Source organism: Corticium candelabrum, chromosome 3, assembly GCF_963422355.1.
Source record: "Corticium candelabrum chromosome 3, ooCorCand1.1, whole genome shotgun sequence".
NCBI classification, from domain to species: domain Eukaryota; kingdom Metazoa; phylum Porifera; class Homoscleromorpha; order Homosclerophorida; family Plakinidae; genus Corticium; species Corticium candelabrum.
In genome coordinates, this window is record NC_085087.1 from 5610276 (window position 1) to 5635328 (window position 25053).

General features: G+C 39.9%; 3 protein-coding genes and 1 pseudogene across 3 annotated transcripts; 1 reads left to right on the plus strand and 3 right to left on the minus strand.

The window, feature by feature from the left end:
• Positions 1 to 2708: 2708 nt before the first annotated feature.
• On the minus strand, positions 2709 to 4921 carry LOC134176985 (ficolin-2-like; annotated as a pseudogene).
• Positions 4922 to 5380: 459 nt separating this feature from the next.
• On the plus strand, positions 5381 to 8833 carry LOC134176984 (uncharacterized). The gene is made up of 10 exons (XM_062643684.1): positions 5381 to 5526; positions 5602 to 5886; positions 5964 to 6272; positions 6363 to 6677; positions 6780 to 6814; positions 6875 to 6944; positions 7003 to 7131; positions 7188 to 7257; positions 7915 to 8518; positions 8579 to 8833. The coding sequence occupies exons 1-10, from the start codon at positions 5397 to 5399 to the stop codon at positions 8636 to 8638; spliced, it is 2007 nt and encodes a 668-aa protein (XP_062499668.1). The 5' UTR covers positions 5381 to 5396; the 3' UTR covers positions 8639 to 8833.
• Positions 8834 to 10443: 1610 nt separating this feature from the next.
• Positions 10444 to 16609, minus strand: LOC134177388 (uncharacterized). The gene is made up of 4 exons (XM_062644165.1): positions 16469 to 16609; positions 15883 to 16395; positions 11412 to 11892; positions 10444 to 10748 (listed from the first exon to the last, which is right to left on the minus strand). Exons 1-4 carry the CDS (start codon positions 16539 to 16541, stop codon positions 10604 to 10606), a joined length of 1212 nt encoding a protein of 403 aa, XP_062500149.1. The 5' UTR covers positions 16542 to 16609; the 3' UTR covers positions 10444 to 10603.
• A 2376-nt stretch (positions 16610 to 18985) lies between these two features.
• LOC134176836 (alpha-adducin-like) lies at positions 18986 to 24842 on the minus strand. The gene is made up of 7 exons (XM_062643504.1): positions 24569 to 24842; positions 23601 to 23882; positions 22548 to 22640; positions 22384 to 22482; positions 22117 to 22269; positions 19678 to 21259; positions 18986 to 19611 (listed from the first exon to the last, which is right to left on the minus strand). Exons 1-6 carry the CDS (start codon positions 24731 to 24733, stop codon positions 21179 to 21181), a joined length of 873 nt encoding a protein of 290 aa, XP_062499488.1. The 5' UTR covers positions 24734 to 24842; the 3' UTR covers positions 18986 to 19611; positions 19678 to 21178.
• Positions 24843 to 25053: the final 211 nt, after the last annotated feature.

Sequence of the window (25053 nt, forward strand, 5' to 3'; positions counted from 1 at the left end):
ATATAGACATCAATTATTTTTAAGCAAGTGTAGTTAAGGTCGACAACCCAATTGACCGGAGAATGGAATCTCCTGCGGCTCCGCTACCTAATGATTTGCTTGCACACCACGGTACTTTCTCCACAGGTTATGCTATCTAACTAGCTAACCTATATTGCTCGCTATATTACAAAATGCTAAAATTGGTCAATGTCGTTTGCACTGAATTGGTTTTCTCGATTCTATTGTCATCGAAATGCCATTTAATTTGCAATTGACCATCGCAGCAATCCATGAAAACATTTTTGACACGGACTGTAACAGTGTTTCCACTCCTTTATACGCACACTGACAGCACTCAGTCCTGCAATTTATTTGTAACCTGAAATTTATAATATTTACTTAGTTAGATGTATACAAACTGCTATTTCGAAAAGTAGAAAACGGGCGTGGCTTTACATGTGAGAAATAGGCGTGGTTTGTGGTGTAATTATTAGCCTCCCAAACATGAGGACCACACTACGCCGGTGGCTTGATTATGGAGCAGTACAGAGTCCTATCCAGCAGCATATATCCTCGCGTAGCCAGGCCCTAACCGCCGCGTTATGTCGCCTGCTTTTTGCGACTTTAGTTGTCTATTCCGCGTCTATATTGAGCATACAAGCATAATAAGAGTCATTATAAGATCTACTTTCTTTCCAAATACTTCTTTTGTTTGATACGGAGACGAGTAAAGGACTTCCGTGCTCATTGCATCTAGCAGTCAGCATTAGCAACTTATCGCGGTTCTCGCCTATTTGCACTTGTATCAAGCAAACTCGGGTGTCCGCTAGTAGAGAACAAGACCCACCCCTCTTCTTTAGCTTCCTGAAGAGCAATTAACGTGCAAAGCTGCCAACTATTGCTATTACTGCGAATAGAAGATACATGTACCTATTATTTCAAGGTGCAGAGAGTAAAGTTGGCCAAACGTCGAGGCTAGTGTTTGCTAGGCCTCTATTTAATAATATTTATTTTCAAAGAATTTTATTTGCAAATTCACTACTGACATGAAGGTAAATAAATATTGTATTTACTGAAAACTTTTGTCATCACAGACAAGTGAAGGCCATCACAGAAAAGTGTTTGCTAGTTGCCAAAAGCTATAAGCAAAGTAGAATTATTTTTGAGTTAGACTATAACAGGAGTAATTTCAGGATAATAGCATTTGCAGATCTTGATTATGGAGTTATTCTACCTTTGAATATGGCATCAAGGCCTGTTCTATGCTAGGAATTTATGCCTCGGGCTAGCAGAAAACCCTTTCTAAAACTTGCTACGTCTCTAGACCCTTTGTAATTGCTTTCAACGTTGACCTTATTGTTAATTACAACATTTGTAACATACACAAACACAAGAGGGCTCCTAGATTGTCTGCTGCTGCTGCTGCAACACGACTACTGTAGTGCGTACTGTGCTAAAATCAATGTATTGAGTTAGTGTACACGCTTTGTAAGTAGCAGTAGATGTCATTTACGAACTAACACGCAATTACATTTTTGTAAATTTGCAAAAAATGCAGTCCTGCCAAGTAGACCAAACGATCTCACTGTAGTTAGTAGACTTTCATTTCTAATAAGTGCATCACTTCCAATAATAATTAATTTAATTGACCCAAATGCTATAACAATTGTAAGGCAATTGGTGTTTATTTAAATTTAATTGACATCAATAAATTTGATTTCAAATTTGCTTACTAGCTTCACATTTTTCATTTTTTGCCTTGATTCTTTACAAAATTCCAAACACAAATGCATTAGCTCTATTTTGTTTACCGTAAACGTGTGAGTGACGAAGTCGAATGATTTTGAAATACACTGCTTAATTAATTAATTATTGAGCAACAACTACAACCTGCTGAAGAGATAACAAACTGCTTACATACATTAAAATACAGAAATTATAAATTATATTACGTCAAGTCAACAATTTACAACACTTTCAAGAAAATTAGTTAATTAATTAAATTATTTATTTATTCGTTAATGATTGCTGTATTATAAAATTTTTGAATTAGCTGCCCTACTTTGGCATCCTCTTTTGGCTACAGACAGACCATTAACTAAAAATCTGATATAACAAGTAAAAGCTTTGAGCATGCGCGTACGTTTTATATGATTGTATGCACATCCTCGTTAAAATAATACAACAATTACTCTTCCCTATTGTATTCGCATCAAACTTGTTTTGCTATAGAATTGGTTGAAGCTTGGTGGTCGAGTGATAGCCCATGACTTCGTAAAATGCGATTGTCCCGGATCAGAAAACAAGAATTAAAGACTTTCAAACAAACTGGCATTTTAGTGACGTCACGGCTGCTGATTACGAAGAGGTCTAAACAGTTACGTTTATTCTTGCAGAAATGTTTTATATTAATATGAACCAGATATTTGCAACGGCTGGTCTCTGATTTCTCGCATATCAACCAAGAAGAGAATTCTATATTCAAGACGCTATTACAAGACACGCCATAGCGAAAGAAAACTGGAAGGAAATATTGAAGGTCGACTGCTCTAGCTATAATGATTAGACAAAACCGAAATTGTGTGTGTGGTTTCTCTAGGTTGTGTCTTGGGAAACTCTGGAGAATTGTTTCAAATTCCTTGCAGACAAACGTAAATGGGACGAGGAAGGTGTTCTGTTTCCATGCATCTTTCTAGCCCAAAGACATTGTGATATGTAGACCGGATGAACACGTTTCCGTGGAGACCAATTTTTATGTGATGACATCTACTGAGCACGGCTGTTTCGCGCATGCTACTCTGCGCTAACTTAGCGTAAGCACGCGCAGTTCAGGTATTAAAGTTTTGTGTAAAGTTGCTCCAGGTAAACATTATTTAATTGGATACTGTTGTAAAACAATCGAATGCAGGCGACATTGGAAAAATCTCGAGGCTCTAGTCACTACTGCTGTCTGTAGTTGTACCGATTATGTTAAAGTATAGAGGCCTACAGGTAACTAGGTAAGCTTCTTTCGTAGAATAAGATAGCAACGCCACTAACAGTATCCTTTGCATGCCGTCCATTCCTGTATCTGGACATCATTATGAGAAAGTCCTCAAATAATATTAAATATTTTTCTATTTTCTTTTTCTTAATTTTTCTTAAATTACAGTTACAGGAAGTGTGTTTTCGACGCTGATTACTCGCTGTAATCGAGGGACTAACGATGATACTTTATTTTCCAAGTCTCTGCATGGCTATATATAGACCGCTTGTGCACACTGTACTGTAATCGCTTTCAACATGGAACTTGCTGTTAATTACGACCCAAGCCCTTGAAACTTCTGTGTAACTAGCGCAAACACAAACAAGCTCTATTAGATCTGATGCTGTTGCAACTCGACTTAACTTATCCTGCGTTCTGTGTTAACATCAATGTATTGAGTTAGCGTAAACGCTTTCTAAGTAGCAGTAGATGTCATTTAAGAACTAACACGCGATTTCATTTCTGTAAATTTGAGAGAAATACCGGGCTGCCAAGTAGACCAAACGATTCCCTTGTAGTTTTGAGAATTTTCAGTTTTCAAGTAGAGACCATTCAAGTTAGAAATATGACAACGTTCGTACCACCAAGCTCCTTTATAGCTAGTGGCGCAGGTGGCACTCCACTTGTCATTGTCATTGTCTTTAGTCATAAAGGCCATCCCATTGTGCCGAGCTAATGCATCACCTGCGTTTCCACTGTATGATGTGCAGGTCAGAGAGTATTTACTGGACTCGTCACTTATCTGAAACCTTCTGTAGTCAGCATGTACTCGACGGCCACTGAAATCCATTAGATCTACACAAAGAATCTGTGCCTGGTTTGTCATTCTGTGTATTTTGTCTAATCCCAACCAGAATTCTCTGTTCAAGTCTCCAAATCCGTTTTTGTAGTCAGACCATCCACGGAAGAAGTCAACAGAACCGTCCTGGCGTCTCTGAACACTGCCAGCCACCACCTTCTGTCGACATATCACAGTATACTTGAAACGAATCCAATCTACCTCCAAGATCCAAAGTGTACACGCCGCTTAGCAGTTTTCCTAACTGTTTAGCCTCTTGACAACTTGTGTAACTTCTTTCATTGTCTCTGTATAGTGACTGTAACTGATTGACCACTTCAGTCAGATTTGATAGTTTCTCTTCGATTTCGTCTAGACGCGAACAGCAGTGGCAGCTGCATTTGTTCTCTGGTGCTGGTCTTCCAGGCGGACCTGCTTTCCCACGGTCTCCTTTCTCTCCTTTCATTCCCACCATTTTTCTCGACATCAAACCATTTGATGTACTATTCCCTCCAAGAGAAACTTGCACATTGATTTGTGCAACAGTCACGCTATCTTCACTGCTCTCACCTTTCACTCCACGAAAAGCGACGTGTGTGACAAACATCAATAATAGAAGCAAAACCCCTATTAGTCGATTCCAAGTCATTGTGACTAACACCATCCAACTGTATATGTCTGCAGTGCTGCTGGGAGGCACTTTTATAGTCAGCGTCTCGACCACTTCCCATGCTATCTATCACGTCACCAGGCCAGCTTCTCAGTTTCCTACCAATCTTGTGTGACCCCACGCAGACGCTCACTCAACGGAATTTTAGACACTAGGAACGGGTGTTGTGCTTGCAAACAAATAGAAAATTTACGTCATGAATTGCTTATCTACCCGCAAATTAGACAAACTCAGCAGTATCTTACATGTACAGTACAGTAAGGTAGCCGCCATCAACACGCCATGCCATGCATGCAGTGAGCATGCGTGACACGCGACTCCTTCTAATCTTTGTTTACTAATGTACGTATAGCAGACACCTTTCTACTGGTGGCGAGCTGGTACAGTACCGCTGGCAGACCAACTGAACAGCTTTTCTCATTGCTTGCGACTTCAAAGTTTCGGAAAAGATTGCACACATCCGGGAATTGAGCCGTCAGTCTGCAGTTCTAGTATCTACAGTTCTGTGTCTGGACTGTACGTGTGTATACATTGAACAGCGCGTGATCAAACACTTACTTTTAACTATATGTCAACTGACATGACTTGCACAGTGACTGCAATTTAGGAGGTGACCGTGATGGTCTAGACTACTGTCTAGCAAACGGTTTTCCAAACGCATGTAGCTATAGAGGCCGGAAGCTTGACGAAAACTCAAAGAAACGGTGGTCCGAGACCAGTCTAAAGTGTTAACATGCAGGAACAAGGTCTCGTAATCTCTACTGCTGCTAGACGTGCTCCATTGTTAGATCCATGAATAACCGGGAGGATGGAGCATATGGTCAACAGACGTCATACCTATGCAGCAACAGCATCTATGCCAGTGCTAATCCGTGGCTCAAATCACGTGAGAGGTGGCACAATGCGTTCCGTCACATTGGAACTACCACCTGATCTGCACTATGCGTCACCTCTCAGCCCACTGTTGCACACAAAAGCAGACAACAATGTGGACGCCACTCGTCGCGCTATGGAGTGTCTCGATTCTCCTAGAGCAGCCCGATGCTGCCTCGTCTAAAACAATCGTTTGTGGTAGGCACTTTTTTGTATGGCCAAATAATTGAGCACTAGAGCTTTGATCCACCGCTGCCCCGTTTATCTCTACAGGATCAGGTCCTCATGTTCTCTCTAACCAGACAACAAGTATTGATGTTTATCAGAAAGAGGGAAACACTATCAGACTGAATAAATCAAAGCCCAGCGTGGCTGGGTGGATATTGAGGTTTACAAACAAGTTGCAGCAGAAACCTGTTTTCAGAAGTCTCAAAATCTCAAAACTCGAAATTGGTACATATATAGTAAAAGAAATGAAACCCTTGTTTCAAGGTATAACAGTTGGGTATTATCCACAAACTCATCTTCCTTTGATAAAAGCAGTTCTCAACCTATGGGGTAAGCCGATCTACATAGCTCTACATTGAAATCAATTTAACTATAGAACAATAGTAAGCTTCATTAATTATTTCCAGAGAGACCAAGTTTACAATGGTCAAATTCTCAACAACAGACTAACATTACCATCTACGAAAACCGAATGCTAACGAGAATGTGTTTCAATGTAACTGCTGGACAGCCTCGACCGACAGTAGAAATTGTCAAACTGCCAGACAACAGAACGGCTGAAACTATCGTTCTCACTCAAACGAGCAATCATTCTATCTGTCTGACTTCACAACATCTAAATCAAAACGACACTGGAACTTACAATGTGATAGCCCGGAACTGTCTACATCCGGCATCCGCTCCACTGTCATTCACCATTGAAGTACTTCCTGCAGGTAATTAATTAATTAGTCATGCACTAACTAAATACATTAAACAATTTTGGCTTTGTTTGCTCTTATATCACTTTCCTTCTGTCTCAACAGAAGTGCCTTCGCTAACAATTCTCGATATCCAATCAGAACAAATTGTAATTGCCAACACGTATGTTAGAGGCATAACTGTTTCATTTGGTGATAACATTATAATGAAGTTTATTATCTCTGGAAATCCCAAACCAAGCCTTTTGTGGACACACGACAACAAACCTTTACAACAGTCTAACAGAGTTCAATACAATGCCACTCATTTCTATCTCATGAATGTCTCGACTTCAGACTCAGGCAACTATTCATTTGTAGTTAGAAATGAGATCGGTGAATCATCGTCAGAGATACAACTATTGGTTCAAGAGCCTACAGGTGATTGCATATAAATATCAAAATAAAACTCAAAATATATATTAAAATACTGTTTAAAATCTATTACACATCAAGTTCCAGCAACAATCTGTTGTCTTACAGAGTCGATCTTCATACCGACCTTGAGATCAGAAATGGTACTCAACAAATTTTGTTAAGTTTTGCTTTCGTTCATGTCAACAGAGTATTTAATACAGACAGGGGACATTGCCACCATACCTTTGACATCTTGTTGCCATGGATCCCTCAGTGACACTTCAGATTCTGGTGTGACCCAATTAAATATTTATTGTTTGTCAAATTTAATTGAAATGTTATTTGACAGGATTGGCTTGGTGGGGAGTTTTTCTGATTGTACTTTTTATGCTTGTGGTTATTGGTGTCCTTACTTTCTTTGCTTATAAACACCGTGAGACTGTTAATGACTTTGTGACCAACTTCTGCAGCAGGGCAGGTATTATTTCATGTACCAGAATGAGTGCTCACAGATTGCTGTAATTCCATTTGTAGGTAACAGTAAGAGTCCAACAGTTCACTGGCATGTAACAACAGCTTATACCATGGGAGAAAGTGACAATCGGTATTTCACATGCACACACATTCATTGTCCACTACTCATGTACGAGTTCATGACACACACACACACACACACACACACACACACACACACACCACACACACACACACACACACACACACACACACACACACACACACACCACACACACACACACACACACACACACACACACACACACACACACCACACACACACACACACACACACACACACACACACACACACACACACACACACCACACACACACACACACACACACACACACACACACACACACACACACACACACACACACACACACACACACACACACTCCTTACGCACACGCATGCACACACACACCAGTGCCGGATCCAGGAATTTTTGAAAGATGGGGTTCACTGTTAGCAGTTATTTATAGCATTACTAATTTTCTCTTTTCTAATGAAATTATTGAAATCATTGAACCACGCCTATTGGAAAAGAGGGGGTTTCAACCCCTTAACCCCCCTGTGGATCCGGCCCTGCACACAGACACACACACACACACACACACACACACACACACACACACACACACGCACACACACACACACACACACACACACACACACACACACACACACACACACACCATCGTATTCCTCTAAATTGTTTGTTCCTGGTGTACTTGCTAGTACCCGTTGGGAAGAATATGCTGATGACCATGATGACTCTGGCGACGACCCTGACCCACTAGCCATAAGATCATTTGAATCATTTAAAGCCATCCGTCCAAAGCACCACCCCAGTCTCCCACCTGAGTTCTATAAACCATATCAACAACCAACAGCAACAGCACAAACTGATGAAACAGACAGAGAAGGAGAAGAAGACGAAGAAGAAACAAAGTTCACAGGAAAACTACCAGACGTCGTTCAGCCATCAGGCAATGCATTTTCAGAATACGATGCTAATCGAGATTGTGAATCATTCCAAGAAGCAGAGGGCCAGACTACTGCAGACAAGGATAGAACTGCTCAGGCAACAGCTAATGACTTAAATTCATCTGAACACAAAATTTCATGTGCTATTGAACTACCATGTTCCGAAGAGCCACAGCCTCGAGGCGAAAATGAAGAAAAATATGAAGAGGATTATTGCTCTGATAGAATCATATACTCATCTATTATCCATCCCCAGCCATCACCAACTCCAAGAGATGGCGATACACCAACACCACAACATGGGACAGAAAACATATACGCTGCAGTCAAAAAGGATTCCAAAGCAAAGAAAGAGGTCGGCAAAATATAAAGTGAAATAAAATATCACAGTAATGCTTGTTTTCTTCCCATGTAGAAATTTCTAAACTACGTTGAACTCGACCTCACAGCACTCCAGCAGAAGTATTGCAAATGATTGCCTGGCACCAAATGTGACAATTTTTTAGTCAATTAACCAACTTTTTCCATTTTTTCTTATTAAATAGCTTTGTTGCACTTAAAATCCCCACAGTATGTTTCTAGTTTTACACAAGATGCAGCACAATCAAAACGTCATGACAGAATTCTCCCACGTGAATATCAAGACTTTGATGATGTTGCTGTTCTACCTTACACTGAATTGATGTCTCTTTGTTGGGGCTGTAACTAATGGCAATACCAAATTAGACCAACGATTTAATTAGATAGTTGGGTATCTGTAGGATCGCCTAATTGCCATATGGTTTCACTACATCTCATGAGTTAGTATACAATGTCATTGATTGAAGTTTGGAACAGACTCTTGCCAGCATTGATAGCATCTCATGCAATCATCACACGTGCATGCGTCTGATCACAATCAGTCTGTCTGTGATCCCTACGTCTATGTCCTCTTATCTGGTTATGTAAATTAGCTTCTTGTAATCCAGTGGCAAAGTCAAAGTGACTTTTCATTTGGCAGACTGTGGCACTTTGCAATAACATGAACAGAGTATACCTGTTTCCATAGCATCATGCATAGAGGTTCCTCCCATTGTGATCATCCTAAGCCTGTCAAACTTGGCGCTAGAAAGGTGGTCTTTCATAGAAGTGTATTTATGGTACACATGTATACGACCATGCATGACCAATTTTGTCATAAATAGGTTGTCACACATCAGATGGGCCGCACACGAGAGAGACTACCGCAGTGAAAAGCTGGTAATCATTTACGCCTGCTGCTACATTCACCCATAGCAATCGAACCATTGTGGTTATAAACAGCCACATCTACTACATATTTTCAGTAGGAGTATATAAAGCGTGTGTTACCGCCACGCCTCACATTCCCAAACAAGCTATCTACTATTACATACTGAACAGGCGTCACCCATATTGAAACAGCACCTGGAAAGCAGATGGCACCTTCCCTCCACACGCACCCTTGTGTTGCATGAAATGTTTGATCAAAACCTCAAACAACCTGCAATGCAGCTCTACAGTGGCCTGTCCAGATTGCTGTTTACAACCGTATCACGACTGAGAGAAAACAATTTAAGACCACACTGAAAATATTCTTCGTTTCTGGTAACCCGACCAACCCTCTTTTGGAGGCTGCCTTTAATTAAATTCTTTGCAGCACATATCTTTGAACCATGTTGCATGCACGTGCATCTATCACTTATTCCTGTCGTGCACAGTGCGCAAGGGTACGAGGCTAGCATTAATTTCAGTCACAATGATAACGTAGGATGAATTTGCCTGGCATCTGATGTCTGTGCAAACAGCATCATATCCAGAAACTCGCTATGATCCAGTCTCGGATGACAATGTTGGATTGCATTTGAGTTTGGTAGAAACTTTGTATTTTACCTTGAAATCTGCTACAACATTGAGAACTTGTCAGTAAGTTTCGGCTGAAGTGTATACGACGTGCTGATGCAGAAGGCGTCGAAACAGTGTCTTCCCTAGCAACCTACATCTGGATCTGGCAGTACCGCCACTGGCATGGATGGTCTGGTTGCTGATGTAACTGATCTCCTCAGGACTGCTGGCCTTGGATTCTGGCCAGTTGGTGTCTATGGCATTGAGGGTACCATACATCGCGTGTTGTAGATGATAAAAAAATTATAGAAAATAAAAAAATTCCCATCGACCAACCCTGATTCTTTACCTCAAGTTACCCAAAACAATGAATCTTATCAATGCGGTCTCCTATTACATTTTTATCTCCATACTAACAATCAACATGATTCCAAGAACTCCACACATTGAACTATCTATTACTTATATCATCACACTAAACCTATTCTATACACACAATCAAATGAGTAAAGTCACCCTCCTAACATAGATGCATTGTCATATATCGAAATAGCTAAAATCTACCTCCATTACATCTAAACAGAGTTAGTCTAACCGCCTACATAGCTGTCACATCAATGCCCTCTGTTGCCTGTTCTTCCTCTGATCTAACTTTCAAATCTTGTTTACCGTTTGAATCCAGATTTCCTGGCGTTTGTTGGCTATCCTGGCCAGCAGCTTCAAGTCTCAAATTCCGTTTGTGTCTAATGCAACAAAATCAAAAAACACACGTTAGTAAAACTATCAGGTATAGACAACAACGACAACATGCTGGTGCTCATATTATGCACGTAGCCATCTAGCCTTTTTCACTCGAGCACACATAAGATTATGAATTATGCCAAAACCCACATTGCAAATTTTTCCAGTGTTGACAGCATCAAGCAAACTAATCAAACCATCAATGACTACACTTTTATAAAAATGTAAAAGCAGCAAGCAATTAGTCAAGTGAATCAAGCAAACCAATCAAACCCTTTAATGACTACACATTTTTTTAAATGTAAAAGCAGCAACCAATTAGTCAAGTGCTGATGTATCTCAAATTTGGCGACGATAAGCATTACACTACACAGCTGAGACACAACATAGTGTATTTTGTATCTCACAGCTACTTCACTGTTTGCTTGCACTTGACTCAGAGTCACTATATTGGTTACAATGCAGAAAGGCAAATAATGATCGAGATCTCATGTTGTATAGCAATGCACTGAACCAAGTAAAACACGTTATATATGCCCAAGTGTCACAGAACAATAAGCATACAATAGTACAATTACAATATAACACCATTAATAAAAATTAAAGTTTAGAATTGTGAGTAATCCTGACTAGTTTACTGATTGCAACATACACATAATACTTACATTCTCAGATAGCAACAAAGATAGAGAGCCACAACCGCTGATGAAACAAACAATATTGAAAGAATAATAACAGCAACCAACAGCCCATCATTTGACATCTGAGGACCATCACGAGATGACACCATCTTAGTTACAAAAGATGCACCAGCTGAAGTAGTAGGAGTGGTGACTACAACAGGAATTGTTGACACATCTATATGCCCAGTAGAAAAAGAGACTATGTCGCTTGTCACTTTTCGAAATGGTTCAATCAAATGGACTCCCGCCACTGACAACTCGTAAGGAACTTCAATCATGTCCCTAAATGTTACGCTGTTGTTGTTGATGCTGACATACATCTGCCGATAGTCGTGGTTAGTTCTATAGTTAACTGCATATCGATCGAACACCGATGCGTCACACGACTTCGTCCATGCTACGTAGAGTGTCTGACGAGACCATAGTTTCTCTGTAATTTTTGGATAACAACGCTGCAAAGTATCTAAACACACCCACACAAAGGATACTCAATTAAGATGTCATACACATAAAGTACAATCACAAAAACATTTGTCTAATATTTATATAATACACACACACACACACACACACACACACACACACACACACACACACACACACACACACACACACACACACACACACACACACACACACACACACACACACACACACACACACATTAGCGTATCTAGTCTTACGAGTTATCAATTACGGTAATAATGAACCAAGAAGTGTTACCCACAACATCAATCTGCTCGCATCTCCCTACAATTATCTAGATATCAAACAGAAACCTCTGACAAAAAGCATCACACACGGTGACAGAAAGAAAGCAGATGCAACTGTAAAATCATGTCAGTATTGCAGCTTCAAGAAAAGGTAGTTAAAATAATGTAGTTGCTAGACAGTACGAGCTAGGCAAAATCTTCAACAATGCACTCTCACTTAGGAATGGACTATATGCATTAATGCATGCATAACCTGTTGGAGTGACACTTCACCCACCCTAGAGGGTTTCACAAACAATACTTTATCTACTGTACTAATGCTGCACGCTGAACTTGCATCCACTAAATTGTTGCATATCGTATGCTTCAAAATAAAAATACTTTAATAACAAACAGTAACTAGACAGGACTCGAAAAGCGCAAACTTCCACCAAAGTGGCTTTGTTACATCTGAGTAAATTGCCAATAACAACTGTTTCCATAGAAATTATTGAAAGGCTCTTTTGCTCACCTTAGCATGCATATGCACATATCGCTAAACAACATAATATGTCCATCAGTAATTGCACGGAGATAGTATGGGCATTCAGGAGCATTCAAGAGCAAAATCAGAGTCATCTCACTTTCTCGTCAAAAGTCCTAAGCAGAGCCAACTGCTCGAAAGAAGACCATGATGCAATTAATCCCAACTAATCTATTTCCTCTATTAAAATACTATCATCCCATTAAAATCAATCAACAAATATATTAGTAATCTTGTCCACAAACAAACAAACAAACAAAATCCAATAAAAACATCACCTCCTGGCAGAGTACATGCTAGGTGTTGGAATGATACACAACAAGAATAGAATAATGGCAGGACATAACTTACTTTTTCTTTTTTTTGTGTAGCCGTATTGCTGCACAAATTGCAAATTGAGTAGCAGTAATGCAAAATTGCATCGCAACCATATTTTTGCAAAACAAAGCAATTAATTAATTAGTTAAATACCCAGACAGTTCATGCTTTCTAGTCTACAGGCACAAGTTCATAGTCAGTGCCAAACTGTGAATAGTAATGATACTATTAAATTTGTTATTATAACACAATTCCCTTTAGCTAAATGGAAACGAAGTTACTTGAATGGTAGCAAGTGACAAACTGCCCATGCAAATTTTAGAAGCAAAATATGCTATTCATTAACTTTTGGTTTTTTTAACCATATGGCTGAAAAAGTGGCCTCCTTGGAGTGCTGAAGAACCGTTGGACTGCAAGTGTAGGGTCAAACTGTGCCAATGACGGACCATCAACGCTAATCCTCATCAAGTGATCTACGGTATCTTCACTAAGACTTGACTGCCAGTCACTTTTATCCTCCTCATAGCACTGAAACCACGCTCCACTATGGCATTGCTGACTGCAAACACCAGCAGTATGCACACCAATTGCATAGTTTGGAAATTTCTCTTTGTACTGGGACAGAAGCAGTGACTATACAGTATTTTTTGGATGGTGTCGCAAGTTATCGATCCAGTACATCTTGAAGAAGGTCCAGTCTGTCATTACCCCATCCAGCAATATGTTGTTCTTTAATAGAAGACACGGAAGTGCTCTACAGCAAGAGACACATCAGCTACACCAAAGGCTGCAAGATCATCTTGGTCAGTCAGCCACAAATTAGTGTCAAGGAGACAAACTGCTTTAGAAAATCCCTGTTGTAAATCATCAAAACGATTGTGAATGCATTTCCCAATTAATAGCTTCGGTGTAAAGTGATCTCGACATCATAAATGCACCAAGTACGTTTGGCTGTACGCCTGACAGCTTTACGTTTTGAAAAAGCAGCTGGTCATATTTCTCTGCAGCTGTAATAAATTGCGACAGCTCCGATAGCACTTCAGGGTTGTCAGTCTTCAAATTTTCAAGGATAAGATGAACTGAGTCTAAGTTAGCGATGTTGAAAGGCAAGTCAGCGAATGATCTTGCAGATGACATGACAATGTAGCTAGAGGGTTGAATTGCTAATTTTCCCATGTTTCTGTGACAGTGCTGTTTGTGTTGGCCTTTACATTTGGAAAGATCCCATGCAACTACACATTGCATGATTGTTTGTTATTTTAGTTGGTAGTGACCTTCTACATTAGCTACGATATAAAAGTGCAAGTACATTGACTACACTGTTACATACTTTTGTTCCTTTTTTACCTTGTTACATAGTTACAATGGAAGTCTCAATAGCTATCTTCCCTTCTGATTGTTTCAGCCGGTGTTCTGCTAATGTGATTTAGTTTCATGTATTGCACAGCATGACCACTCAAGTACAGATGTTCATAATTGAATAAAGATATAACAGTATAATATATGTAGTATCTTCTCACCACTTTGATATGCAAGGGTGCACCATTATGAAGTTCTTTAGTTAGACTCCTACTGTACTAGAATGGGACATTCTGATTCTGCATCAGCATGGCAGTTTGTGCCACAGGTAGCTGACTTTGTTCCGCAACATACAAAAGTTGATTCCCAAACTGGGATGCCATACCAGATAAATTATGCCCTGTAATGTGTTTAATTTAGGCTAGTTCTGCATTAAAATTAGTTTCACTTCACTTTCTACCATCATGCAACATCATCAATCTATTCATACATAGCAAGAAAAAGTAATAGCTTCATGCATTGACAAATTATGACTCCTTGGTTTAACCACAAAGCTCACTTGAAAATAACTTCAAAGATATGTCATTTGAAACACAAAACTAACTCTTCAAGACTTGCTATCCTGCAGCCTCAAACAATACAGCTAACTAGTGTCATATTTAATCTAATTGGCTGTTGTCCTAAAAGACGAAAAACAAAAGAGAAACAAACAGCAGGTAGATCAATACATACACACATGTACTGTACGTAAATCAATAAATGTCCGTAACTACAAATGTTCATAAAATGCTGCAAACTCTATTTCGTAAGAAATAAATGTTTGTAAACTTCCATCAGTATCCTTCAACAGATCATGGAAGTCACGAGGCTCAATCAACATTCGGGTAGGTCTGCCAACCTACCTACCTGGTACCTCATGCTCAATATGTCGCTGATTTCTTGGTAACAAATTCTGCCCAACCCAAACAATAAAGACGATCATTCAGACAGCATTGTATGTGCATTCGTATGGATATTTAGGCTACAAACATGACATTTGGGCTATAAAGCTAGTAAGCGATTTAACTAAAGCCAACTCCTTGCAATTTACAAAACTTGCAATTAAATAGCTACAAACATTTATTGATTTACAGTAAGTCTAGTCTTACAAATGTCAATACAAATGGAATCATATCAATTACTGTAAATCCAGAAATTTTCGCACTCACAAAATTTTCGTTATTTCCATACAGATATAAAATATCATGAATACTAAAAGATAGATGCACTCGAATTCGGCTACAGTACAGTACACGTACTGATGTTTCGTACTAAAATAACATGTGTGCGAACTATTTCATGGGCAGAAGTACTAAAACTTATGAGAATGAATATTTCTGGACTTACAGTATAATCAATTTTAATAATATTCAGCGTCCTTGATCTATAATGAATTAAAACATCAAACAAAACTCATTGAAAACCAATATTTGCGCTCACAATTTATCACAGTTGCCACTGCACAGACCATTTAATTAATTTAGGTTTTCAGTTTACATTTCAGACACACCTTACAATACTAATTAATTAACACACAACACCTCCCTCCTTCTCACCATACTTTTAGCGGAATGATCATCCGTCCCGCATCTTTTCAGTGTCCTAAACGACGCATTCACCACTCGATTCGAACCATCTCCAAGTAGAGCCGTCACCCTCACAACCCACTCCGTCGACCGCAAAACGTGCAGACCAGCAATAGGCACCGTCACCACCCAATGTCGCCCACCGTCACTGAATCGTTCCATCCACTCTTGCGGACGCCTCTTCGGCCAGAACGCAAGGACATAGCGAAGAACGCTCGTTGAGACCGTTGACGGACGCACAACGATTTTGACATTTCGACAAGACAAACGAGTCACAGAGACGTTGAAGCGGAAAGGAGAGTCGGCCGCATGAGTACGGTCGTCGCTCTCCTCGTCAGGATCATCAGATGCATAATCCCATGGCCAGGCTTTGGTGGCATCTGTAGGACGCACGGAATCGGGGACGTTGTGCATGTGACGGGCGTCGTCATGGTCGACGTCGACGCCGTACCTTTCTCTCCTGGTTGAGTGGCCGTGCGGCCTGAAATCTACACACACACACACACAGGTAGATGGTAAACACAGCAATGTCGCTTGGTGTGGAGAGTGTGGTGCGCGTACTGTCGGGAGAAGGGATGACGCATGGAAGCAGACTGAGTGCGAATGCTAAGAAGGTGAGATCAACGGCCAGCATCTTCGTTCTCTACGACATGACGCACCAACAAGCGACCACAGGAAGCCACTATGCTACATACCGATGACGTAACCTCTAGAGTATGAGGGTCGATCTGTATTTGCCAACACAGTATCAAATGACAAATTCGCGAAAACGTTCATTGTGGCGACAAAATGGTCAACTTAGATGATAGAAATATAATATACAAAATTTAATAAATAATAATAAATATTATTATAAATAAAGAGTAATATAAATGATAGAAGAAAAAATATTGCATTTGTAAACCTCGAACGCTGCACGAAATTATAGTTTGATGATTGGTTAATATTAATGATCACAGATAAGGCGCTTGTGATTGTGAGAATTGTGTGAATTCCGCCGTGTCAGGCATAGTTAGAGTTAGCACTAGGAAATAGCAGCAAGCGTCATAAAATTGCCGTTCGTCTTTTAATCAGCCTGGAACCCTACGTGTGTGTGTGTGTGTGTGTGTGTGTGTCTGTGTGTGTGTGTGTGTGTCTGTCTGTGTGTGTGTGTGTGTCTGTGTGTGTGTGTGTGTGTGTGTGTGTGTGTGTGTGTGTGTGTGTGTGTGTGTGTGTGTGTGTGTGTGTGTGTGTGTACACTCCATAGATCTACCGTAACATCATCAGTGGCGTCGTTGTGGAAGGCTATGGAGGGCTGGATCCTCCTAAACTTTGGGACGTGGTGAATTTTCCGACAGCACAAAAGCTCTGCTTCCTCATTAATTAATTTTTGACTACATGACTTGCAAGAGCAGCTAGACCGTGATAGTTATATTACACATGTAGACTATACATGAATGCATTATCATCATGCAATGGGCAAGCAGTCCGAATCAATACCATGTATAACCGATTTATATGTAGTCGGTCTGAATTAATTGAGTTTGATGTCAATAGGGAGCCTGCCCCCAACCATGGAATTCTGGCGACGTCGCTGCCATCCTCCAACACAGTGGTGACCATGCAGACTCTAACTCGTGACCGTAATCACATTGTAACAATAAAATTGATCAAGTGATGCCGTTGTGCGGTACCGCTCCATGCATTGCCTGATCAATTATGTCTCGTGCACCTTTCTGTACAACGAATGAAACAAACCAGTCCATCTCATCATGATGAATCAATACGTCAGTGATAAATTCTCACATAAGAAATATGCGACAACAGACAAAACAAAGATTTCTGATATCAATGAATAGCAGCAGACCACGAGTTGATCGAGTAGGCGAGATCTTGTGGCGCGAGCACCTCAACAACTGGGTATCCAAGGCCACCGACAATGTGCTGTACGGTGTCCGTACTGCGGTCACATACTGTTACTTACAGTACAGCACCTGCATGTACACTGCGGTAGCGCTAGTGTCGAGATCTCTTCCCGTATCAACTAGACTTACTACGTTGACTGAAAATTTCAAAACAGTTTCGTTGTATTGAAATCAGTTAAGATGTCTCTGCTAGTCAGCGAGCACACGTCAACCCATCATCAAAAAATAGTTGCCATGCATCCGGATGCGAAAAATCGTAAGCAACGGGCTACTCCAGGTATCCTCCATGCAGGGATATGGATGCGCAATGTACAAAAAAATGAGCACGATGTACCAGAGCACCATATAGGGTTCGACTATACAATAGAGCCCTGGATACCGCATTGCAAGGCAAACTGGATTTCCGAGTGGGAAAGAGGGTTAAGAGTAATGTCGACCATACCCTGCCTGCAGTGTAACTGCATGGAATTGCCCAATGTCTATGTCGATACACGGACCTGCCCACTCACTCTTACAACACAATGTTTTGCTATTTTTCCAATGTGGTGCACGCGAAAGATTCAGGAAATCATCTCATACGTTTTTTTCATTTCCAAGCATGTCAGCCCACCTTCCCGCAATGCTGTCAGACTGAAATCTTTTCTATGGACTAATCACACCACAGAATTACAGTGAACGCGCGCATTCTTCTGGAAACGCCAATGCAACTACACACAAAGACCGCCAACACACACACACACACACACACACACACACACACACACACACACACACACACACACACGCCGTCCAACAATCACGGTCACACTCAACTATGCGTACAAACAAATCAACACTAAACTAAACGGCCTTGCGCTCTCAACAGAAAGCTATAAAAATCTCCTGAAATAATGGCTGTGGTAATAGCTACTGTACAATATTCCCAGCCTTTGTTCCAATTTGACAGCAGCTGCTAACACGGAGAGTGGCATGTGACAAGTTGAATCCTTCAAACCAGTAGTAACCGCCACATGGCAACAACTACTTCTAATCACTGCAGATGTCGCCTCACAATCCCCTTTAAACCACGGCCCACACTGACTCCTCCAAATTGACCTACAAATAGAGATGCCCATCATGGAACATGGCACAACAAAACATGCCATTGATTGACGGACATCTTAAAGAGTGTACAAAACGGCAGATAAGCAAAGACCATCCTGCTTATCAAATGGACAACAGAACCTGTGGTTGACAATATCTTCAAACGTCATTGCCATCTATTCTGGCGGATATGTACACCAATATGGTACACATATGGATCTTGTGTATACTGCTCCTGTTATTGAACTACTCCCAGTTGATCCCATTTGCACACCTATTTCTGGCGTTAAACGTATGGTGTGATATTCAATCTGTAATCTTGGCTTATGTATAGGTTATCTTGGCTTTTTTTATCAGTTCCTGGTATAACTACAGTGGAATCATACATTCCCTGGACAATACTCATAAGCTCAAGTTTCTCTGACCGCTGCCAGTGTTCATCGAATCCACCAGCACACAATCACTCTCAAAGAGTATACAGCAGATGAAGGCAAGAATGATTTTGGCTGTTCTAGTCTCAGTTCTCTGTGTGGGAATCATGGCCAATCCATGTCCAGCTTCTACTGATTCACCAAATGCTCCTACTCGACATCAGAAGTCTTCCACAAGAACACCATGCAATCTTTCATCTAAATTCCAGATGTTTCGCCATGGTAACTGTTCAGTTCAAGTGCCTCTAAGTGAATGCTCAGGTCAATGCCACAGCAAGACAAAAGCCTATAGATCGATGAAAAATGGCACAATCAATGTATACTTGAAATCAGATTGCCAATGTTGCCTCACTCCAAAACATCACACAGTATCTGTGAGGAAGTACATCCACTGTCCCAACGACACATTTATTCTTCACGTGCAGGAACCGCTATCATGTGAGTGCATCACCTGCTTCTAGTCGCAGACTCTTTATAGATTGACAACAAGTTAGAAAGTTTGTTTTTAGCGATTGAGACAAATTGGAGATTGAACATTTGATAAATATGTTACTCAACTGACTGTGTGTAAGTAGCTTGTCAATACAATAGCAATATTGACACAACCTGTTGTGAGACTCAACCTTACCATCAAGTTTTCACATGTCCACATCCATTTGTACCACAGAAGCAATAATTAATAATGACTACAAATACTTCTGACCTATATTGCTGCCACAGTATGAGAAAGCTCATCAATTTCATTTGTAAACATGTAAATTGTATAGCGTTCTTTAATTAACAAATTAGTGCCTCCTATCAGTTTTTGTCATCACAGCTACCTACAGTCTACACAACAGTCTGATTGCCCATTAACTATTATTAGTATCAATTATTATTAATCTATTAATAGTCTTTGTTGCGAATGTATAGCTAAGAGTTTCAACAATCAACCTTGATAAGCATAGCCACAAGCTCCATCAGTTCATCTAATATGATGAATACAGTTGTAAACTCACTAGACTATCTGTAGTTGTTGAGCTGTTCGTAGTGCATGCAGCCGTGAATCAATAATTTAGAATTCTATAATGTGCTTGAACCATACTGAAACAATGTTGTAAATTGGAATGTCTGCAAAAGTCGTGATTAGACAATCAGTTTTTCTTAAGTTTGTTTTAAGAATCAATTAATATTAATTAAATAACTACCTCAAGTACACATAAACCAAGTTTCAGTACATTCGGTGTTGTTTGATATAGTCGTACGTTTGAATTTGTTCTTTAGTGAGATTAACAATAACTAGCATAATACTGTATCATATTATGAGTCCCTTCCTGTTGTGTTGTATGACAAATACCAGATGCTCATATCAATATACAAATAATGCAATTCATAAAATCTCTCTGCAGACAAAAATATTCCTAAACGTAATATATCCCAGTTATATTCAAACGTACACTAGTAAATATCATAGTAAAACAAACAAGTCTGCTTCAAGCCTCGCTGCCAACTTGCTAGCAGTAACGCGCGCTAGTGAATTATTTTTCAGTAGAAATAGAAATGTACTATAGCAGTAGCTTAGTAGATGACCAGTTTTCACCGTTTTCCGTAATAACGTGTACTGATACGCTACGCATACACTTCTAGCAACAACTCCCTAGACTCATACACAAAGTTTGAAACAAACGCTTTGTACAAACACTGTCGTTGACGTTTTGTCAGTACACTACACAGCTTACCTACTTTCAGTGGTTTCAAAAGACTAAGGTTTTATCGATCCAAGTCCCGTATGTGACGAAGTCCCGTAATCAGTATCGCAAGTCCCGTATACCATACCGTCTAGTTGGCAGCGTATTATCGATGTCCAACGACAACTATACTTTTCTCGATTCTGCTACAGCTGACGGCGTACTGATAAATGACGCTGTTTTGTAAATTTGCCCCGTTTTGTATCCCTAAACAACACAAAAACTTAGTCACTTAAATACACCGTAACACGCATGCGCACATTATTCAAATTTGCAAAACACTGAAAACACGCAAAATAATTAACAAGACTTCTCAATAGTTTAAAATAATTTGTGCCATATTAACCTAATCTAAGTCTACTTGAGATGGGCTCCTGCACACGACATGCATTTCTAAAAACAAGAATCAGCATATGATATATACTGCATACATATGCATTCTTCATCTCAAAATTCTAAACCTTTAATTTTTAGTATCAAAGTAAATGTTCAATTAAAATTTACTCTAAAAATTGATTTTGTTTTGCATGATAAAAGGTGCAACATCCCGTATATGGTAAATACATGTACTAATGGAAACAAACAATCCTCAAAACCCCTCCATTTTGCAACCATGTCAAGCACACTGTATGCCTAGCATAACATCATCGAGTTTGAACTGTTTAATACCAACAACTGTAATGTAGCAGTAAAAATATAGGGTAAATCTATACAACACGTTTGACCAACTTTTTTCATTACACTTCAGGTTAGTGTCTGCCATGCAAATATGTAGTACAATAGAGATCTAATAAGCATCACAATTTCTATAAAAATTACATTGAAAACGTTGTACAACCAAAAAACAAGCAAATAATCGTTTGAACCACAAGTGTTCTCGATTATACTTATTTTCATGCACTACACAAATCTTATCCACTAGAAACCCAAACAATTGTAGTGGTACAGTTACAGACATTCTTTCCAATTAACGTGCCAAATGAGTGTTTGTTATCAAGAATGATTTCAACTCATTGACCTCCATAAAGGTATAAACAACAGAAAGACACACAACACTCATTCACCTGCAAATCAAGTTTTCTCATTTCAGCCTCCCACTCAAGTTCACCACGTCCCCAGTTAAAGTCATTGCTACCCACTTTAGCAGCAGCAACAGTAGTTTCGCTATCCACACCAGGCATAACTATGTTCTCCAAGCCTGCAGCCAAAGCATCCACCTGCATAGAACTACATCTCAAGCGTTCATAGAATATTACACACACACAAACACACACACACACACACACACACACACACACACACACACACACACACACACACACAAACCCTACCTGGAATTCACATGCATTCACCAACAATCGCAACCGGCTAAAGGCTTCGTCAATAGTACTGCCAAGAGCAACCAATCCATGATTCTGAAGCATCAGGATCTGTTACGACAATACAGAAAATCAACAACAGCAAATTTTAGTAGCACAATAATGTAACAAGAGACTTTGCTTTGCTCTCCTAAATCTTGAGCCAACTCTTCCTTTTCATTCTGTGCAACTACAATGCCCCCGTATTTGTGATAGGCTATTTCACCCAACTGTACATTAACATAAACACAATCTCATAAGAAGAGCACAGCTAAGGATATGTAGTTGTGTGTGTGTGTGTGTGTGTGTGTGTGTGTGTGTGTGTGTGTGTGTGTGTGTGTGTGTGTGCGTGTGTGTGCGTGTGTGGTATAGCTCAGTTGGTTAGAGAATCATCTTATGGAGTGATTACATCTGGAACCTTGCTGGATTGCAGGTTCAAGTCATAGTGATGATGAGCTATGGCCTAATTTCCCTAGGCAAAAAACTCACACACAACTGCCTCTTTCGACTCAGGAGTATAAATGAGTACCTGGTCATTGACTAGGGTGGCAAAGGCCCCATCTGCGACAAAGTCCATCGGCCACTGGGGTCCTGGTGGGACTTCGAGTGCCAACACCACAGTTGGCATCGCAGTCGATGCTTCTTCGAGTACCTGGTCAGGCTCCAGGAAATTGCTTAGCACGGCCCATAGCTCCTGCATAGTGGACAGGAACCCAGCCAACTGGCTAGGGGGCGTAACTGTAACAAACGGCAGCTCCTTATCCATTACCCAGTGTGTGTGTGTGTGTGTGTGTGTGTGTGTGTGTGTGTGTGTGTGTGTGTGTGTGTGTGTGTGTGTGTGTGTGTGTACTGTATATTTGTTAGTGTGGCCCCTATAGTGGGAACTACGTCATGTAAAATGATGTACGAGAAATGAGATTAATATTATTATTATAGACTTGCTGAGAAATACATACCAAAATACAAACAAAACATAATATCACGTAACAATAAAAGATAAATAATATAAAACATAGACAATCCCAAATACAAAACTAAAATCTCACGCAAATGCCAAACTATAAATTCTAATTCTACACCAATTGGTATCAACCTATCTTGTAAATTTTATTACAAGAACCAAAACAAACCAGTAAACAAAGAATCACACAGAAACTACAAAGTCAAACAAATTGCAAAACCACTCTCACCAAAAGAGCATCTTGTGTTATTGGCAAAAGCCCACACTTCATACAACTAACGGCAGCACCGGCTCTTGTATGAACGTGTATGATACAGTGGATATCGTGTCTGCTGCTATAAATAGCTGAGTGAAGGGTGTAGCCTGCCTTGTTGATGCCGAGACGTGTCAAACCATTGTCGATGATTTCTCCATCAATGTCTACTTTTACAAGACTCGAAGCAGTTATTTCATGAGGCAAGAAGCCAAACGGGTTAATTACAAACTCATTGTCTGTGGATGGAACACGTGCCTAAACACAGAAATTAAAATTTCAGAGACATGACAAATAGTTAATTAGTGATTGTAGAAACAGAGACACATCATATTAGAAAACATAATCACACATAGAATGTCAAAGATATATCAACTAAACAAAAAAACTAAGAAGACAAAATATGGTAAAGAGTGCAACACACTTTGGAGTCATGTCACGTGTTGTTTGGGTAATACTTAACGCTCTGCAGTAACTCTGGTCTACCAACGCCTTTTGAAATCTTCTTTGAGAAAAAGAGCATCAACTTTGATTGACCTATCTTTAGCAGATTGACGGTACTGTAGATTTACTTTCTTTAATTAATTAATGTTTGTTAATTAATTGTGTTTGTTATTATTATTATTATTATTTTGTTGTTGTTGTTGTTCTTTCTCTTTAGTTTGCATTGTAAGTGCAACAGTATAAATAAAATAAATAATATGCTAACAACAACAACAAACTGTGATGTGTAAATAAACACAATCAAAAACAAAAATTTTCTAAACAGTATATAAGCACAATTAAGTAGGACCATTCACTTGTGTGTGCATGATGCATCGATCAGTCAATCAATTACATAAGAATGAGTGATACTGTACATACAATACTATAAACAATATCAATACCAAAACATATGTGATTAGTATCATCATACAATATATTAATTAATAACAATTTCTTACACTGGTGTGTCCATATATTCCATCAGACCACCCGTTCAAATCAATCAAGCGATACAAAGACGCAAGCTTGTTTCTGACAACTATTTCGGCTTCGCTATATTTTGATGACGTCGAACAGTCAAGGTCAGCAACAGGTACAACCGGATGCGGATGGGCACTAGCCATTAGTTAGCTACCAGTCAAATCTAAAATAAGAGAACTCAACCAACAAAAGGGAGTTCGCAAAAATGCTCAGATGTGCAGCAATGTGCAAGCGTAGAACACGACGATCGCATGTAACACCCCAATAGACTGTTGGCTAACGCGCGTTAGATGGCAGGCAAGCACAGGTCACACGGTCACATTTCACGCCACTGCTGCTTGCTCGCGTGACAACTCACTAGCTAATTAAACGTTTACTAAATTTTGAAATAAATAAACGAAATAGCGTTTTCACAAGACTTTCATACACTAGAGCTCGATCCGGTCTCTCTTGCCCCTGCCGT

Bases quoted from the DNA above. Each gene is read 5' to 3' on its own strand.
- LOC134176984 (XM_062643684.1), top strand. From the start codon at position 5,397: ATGCGTCACCTCTCAGCCCACTGTTGCACACAAAAGCAGACAACAATG. The intron at 5,527-5,601 runs GTAGGCACTTTT...TTATCTCTACAG, and splicing joins GTCTAAAACAATCGTTTGTG to GATCAGGTCCTCATGTTCTC. The intron at 6,815-6,874 runs GTACTCAACAAA...TATTTAATACAG, and splicing joins CGACCTTGAGATCAGAAATG to ACAGGGGACATTGCCACCAT.
- LOC134177388 (XM_062644165.1), bottom strand. From the start codon at position 16,541: ATGCTGGCCGTTGATCTCACCTTCTTAGCATTCGCACTCAGTCTGCTT. The intron at 16,396-16,468 runs GTACGCGCACCA...GTGTGTGTGTAG, and splicing joins CGTCATCCCTTCTCCCGACA to ATTTCAGGCCGCACGGCCAC. The intron at 11,893-15,882 runs GTATGGTGAGAA...GGGTGTGTTTAG, and splicing joins GGATGATCATTCCGCTAAAA to ATACTTTGCAGCGTTGTTAT.
- LOC134176836 (XM_062643504.1), bottom strand. From the start codon at position 24,733: ATGGCTAGTGCCCATCCGCATCCGGTTGTACCTGTTGCTGACCTTGAC. The intron at 22,270-22,383 runs GTAGGGTTTGTG...AGTTCTATGCAG, and splicing joins TGAATGCATGTGAATTCCAG to GTGGATGCTTTGGCTGCAGG. The intron at 21,260-22,116 runs GTGAATGAGTGT...TGTGTTGTTTAG, and splicing joins TGAGAAAACTTGATTTGCAG to GGATACAAAACGGGGCAAAT.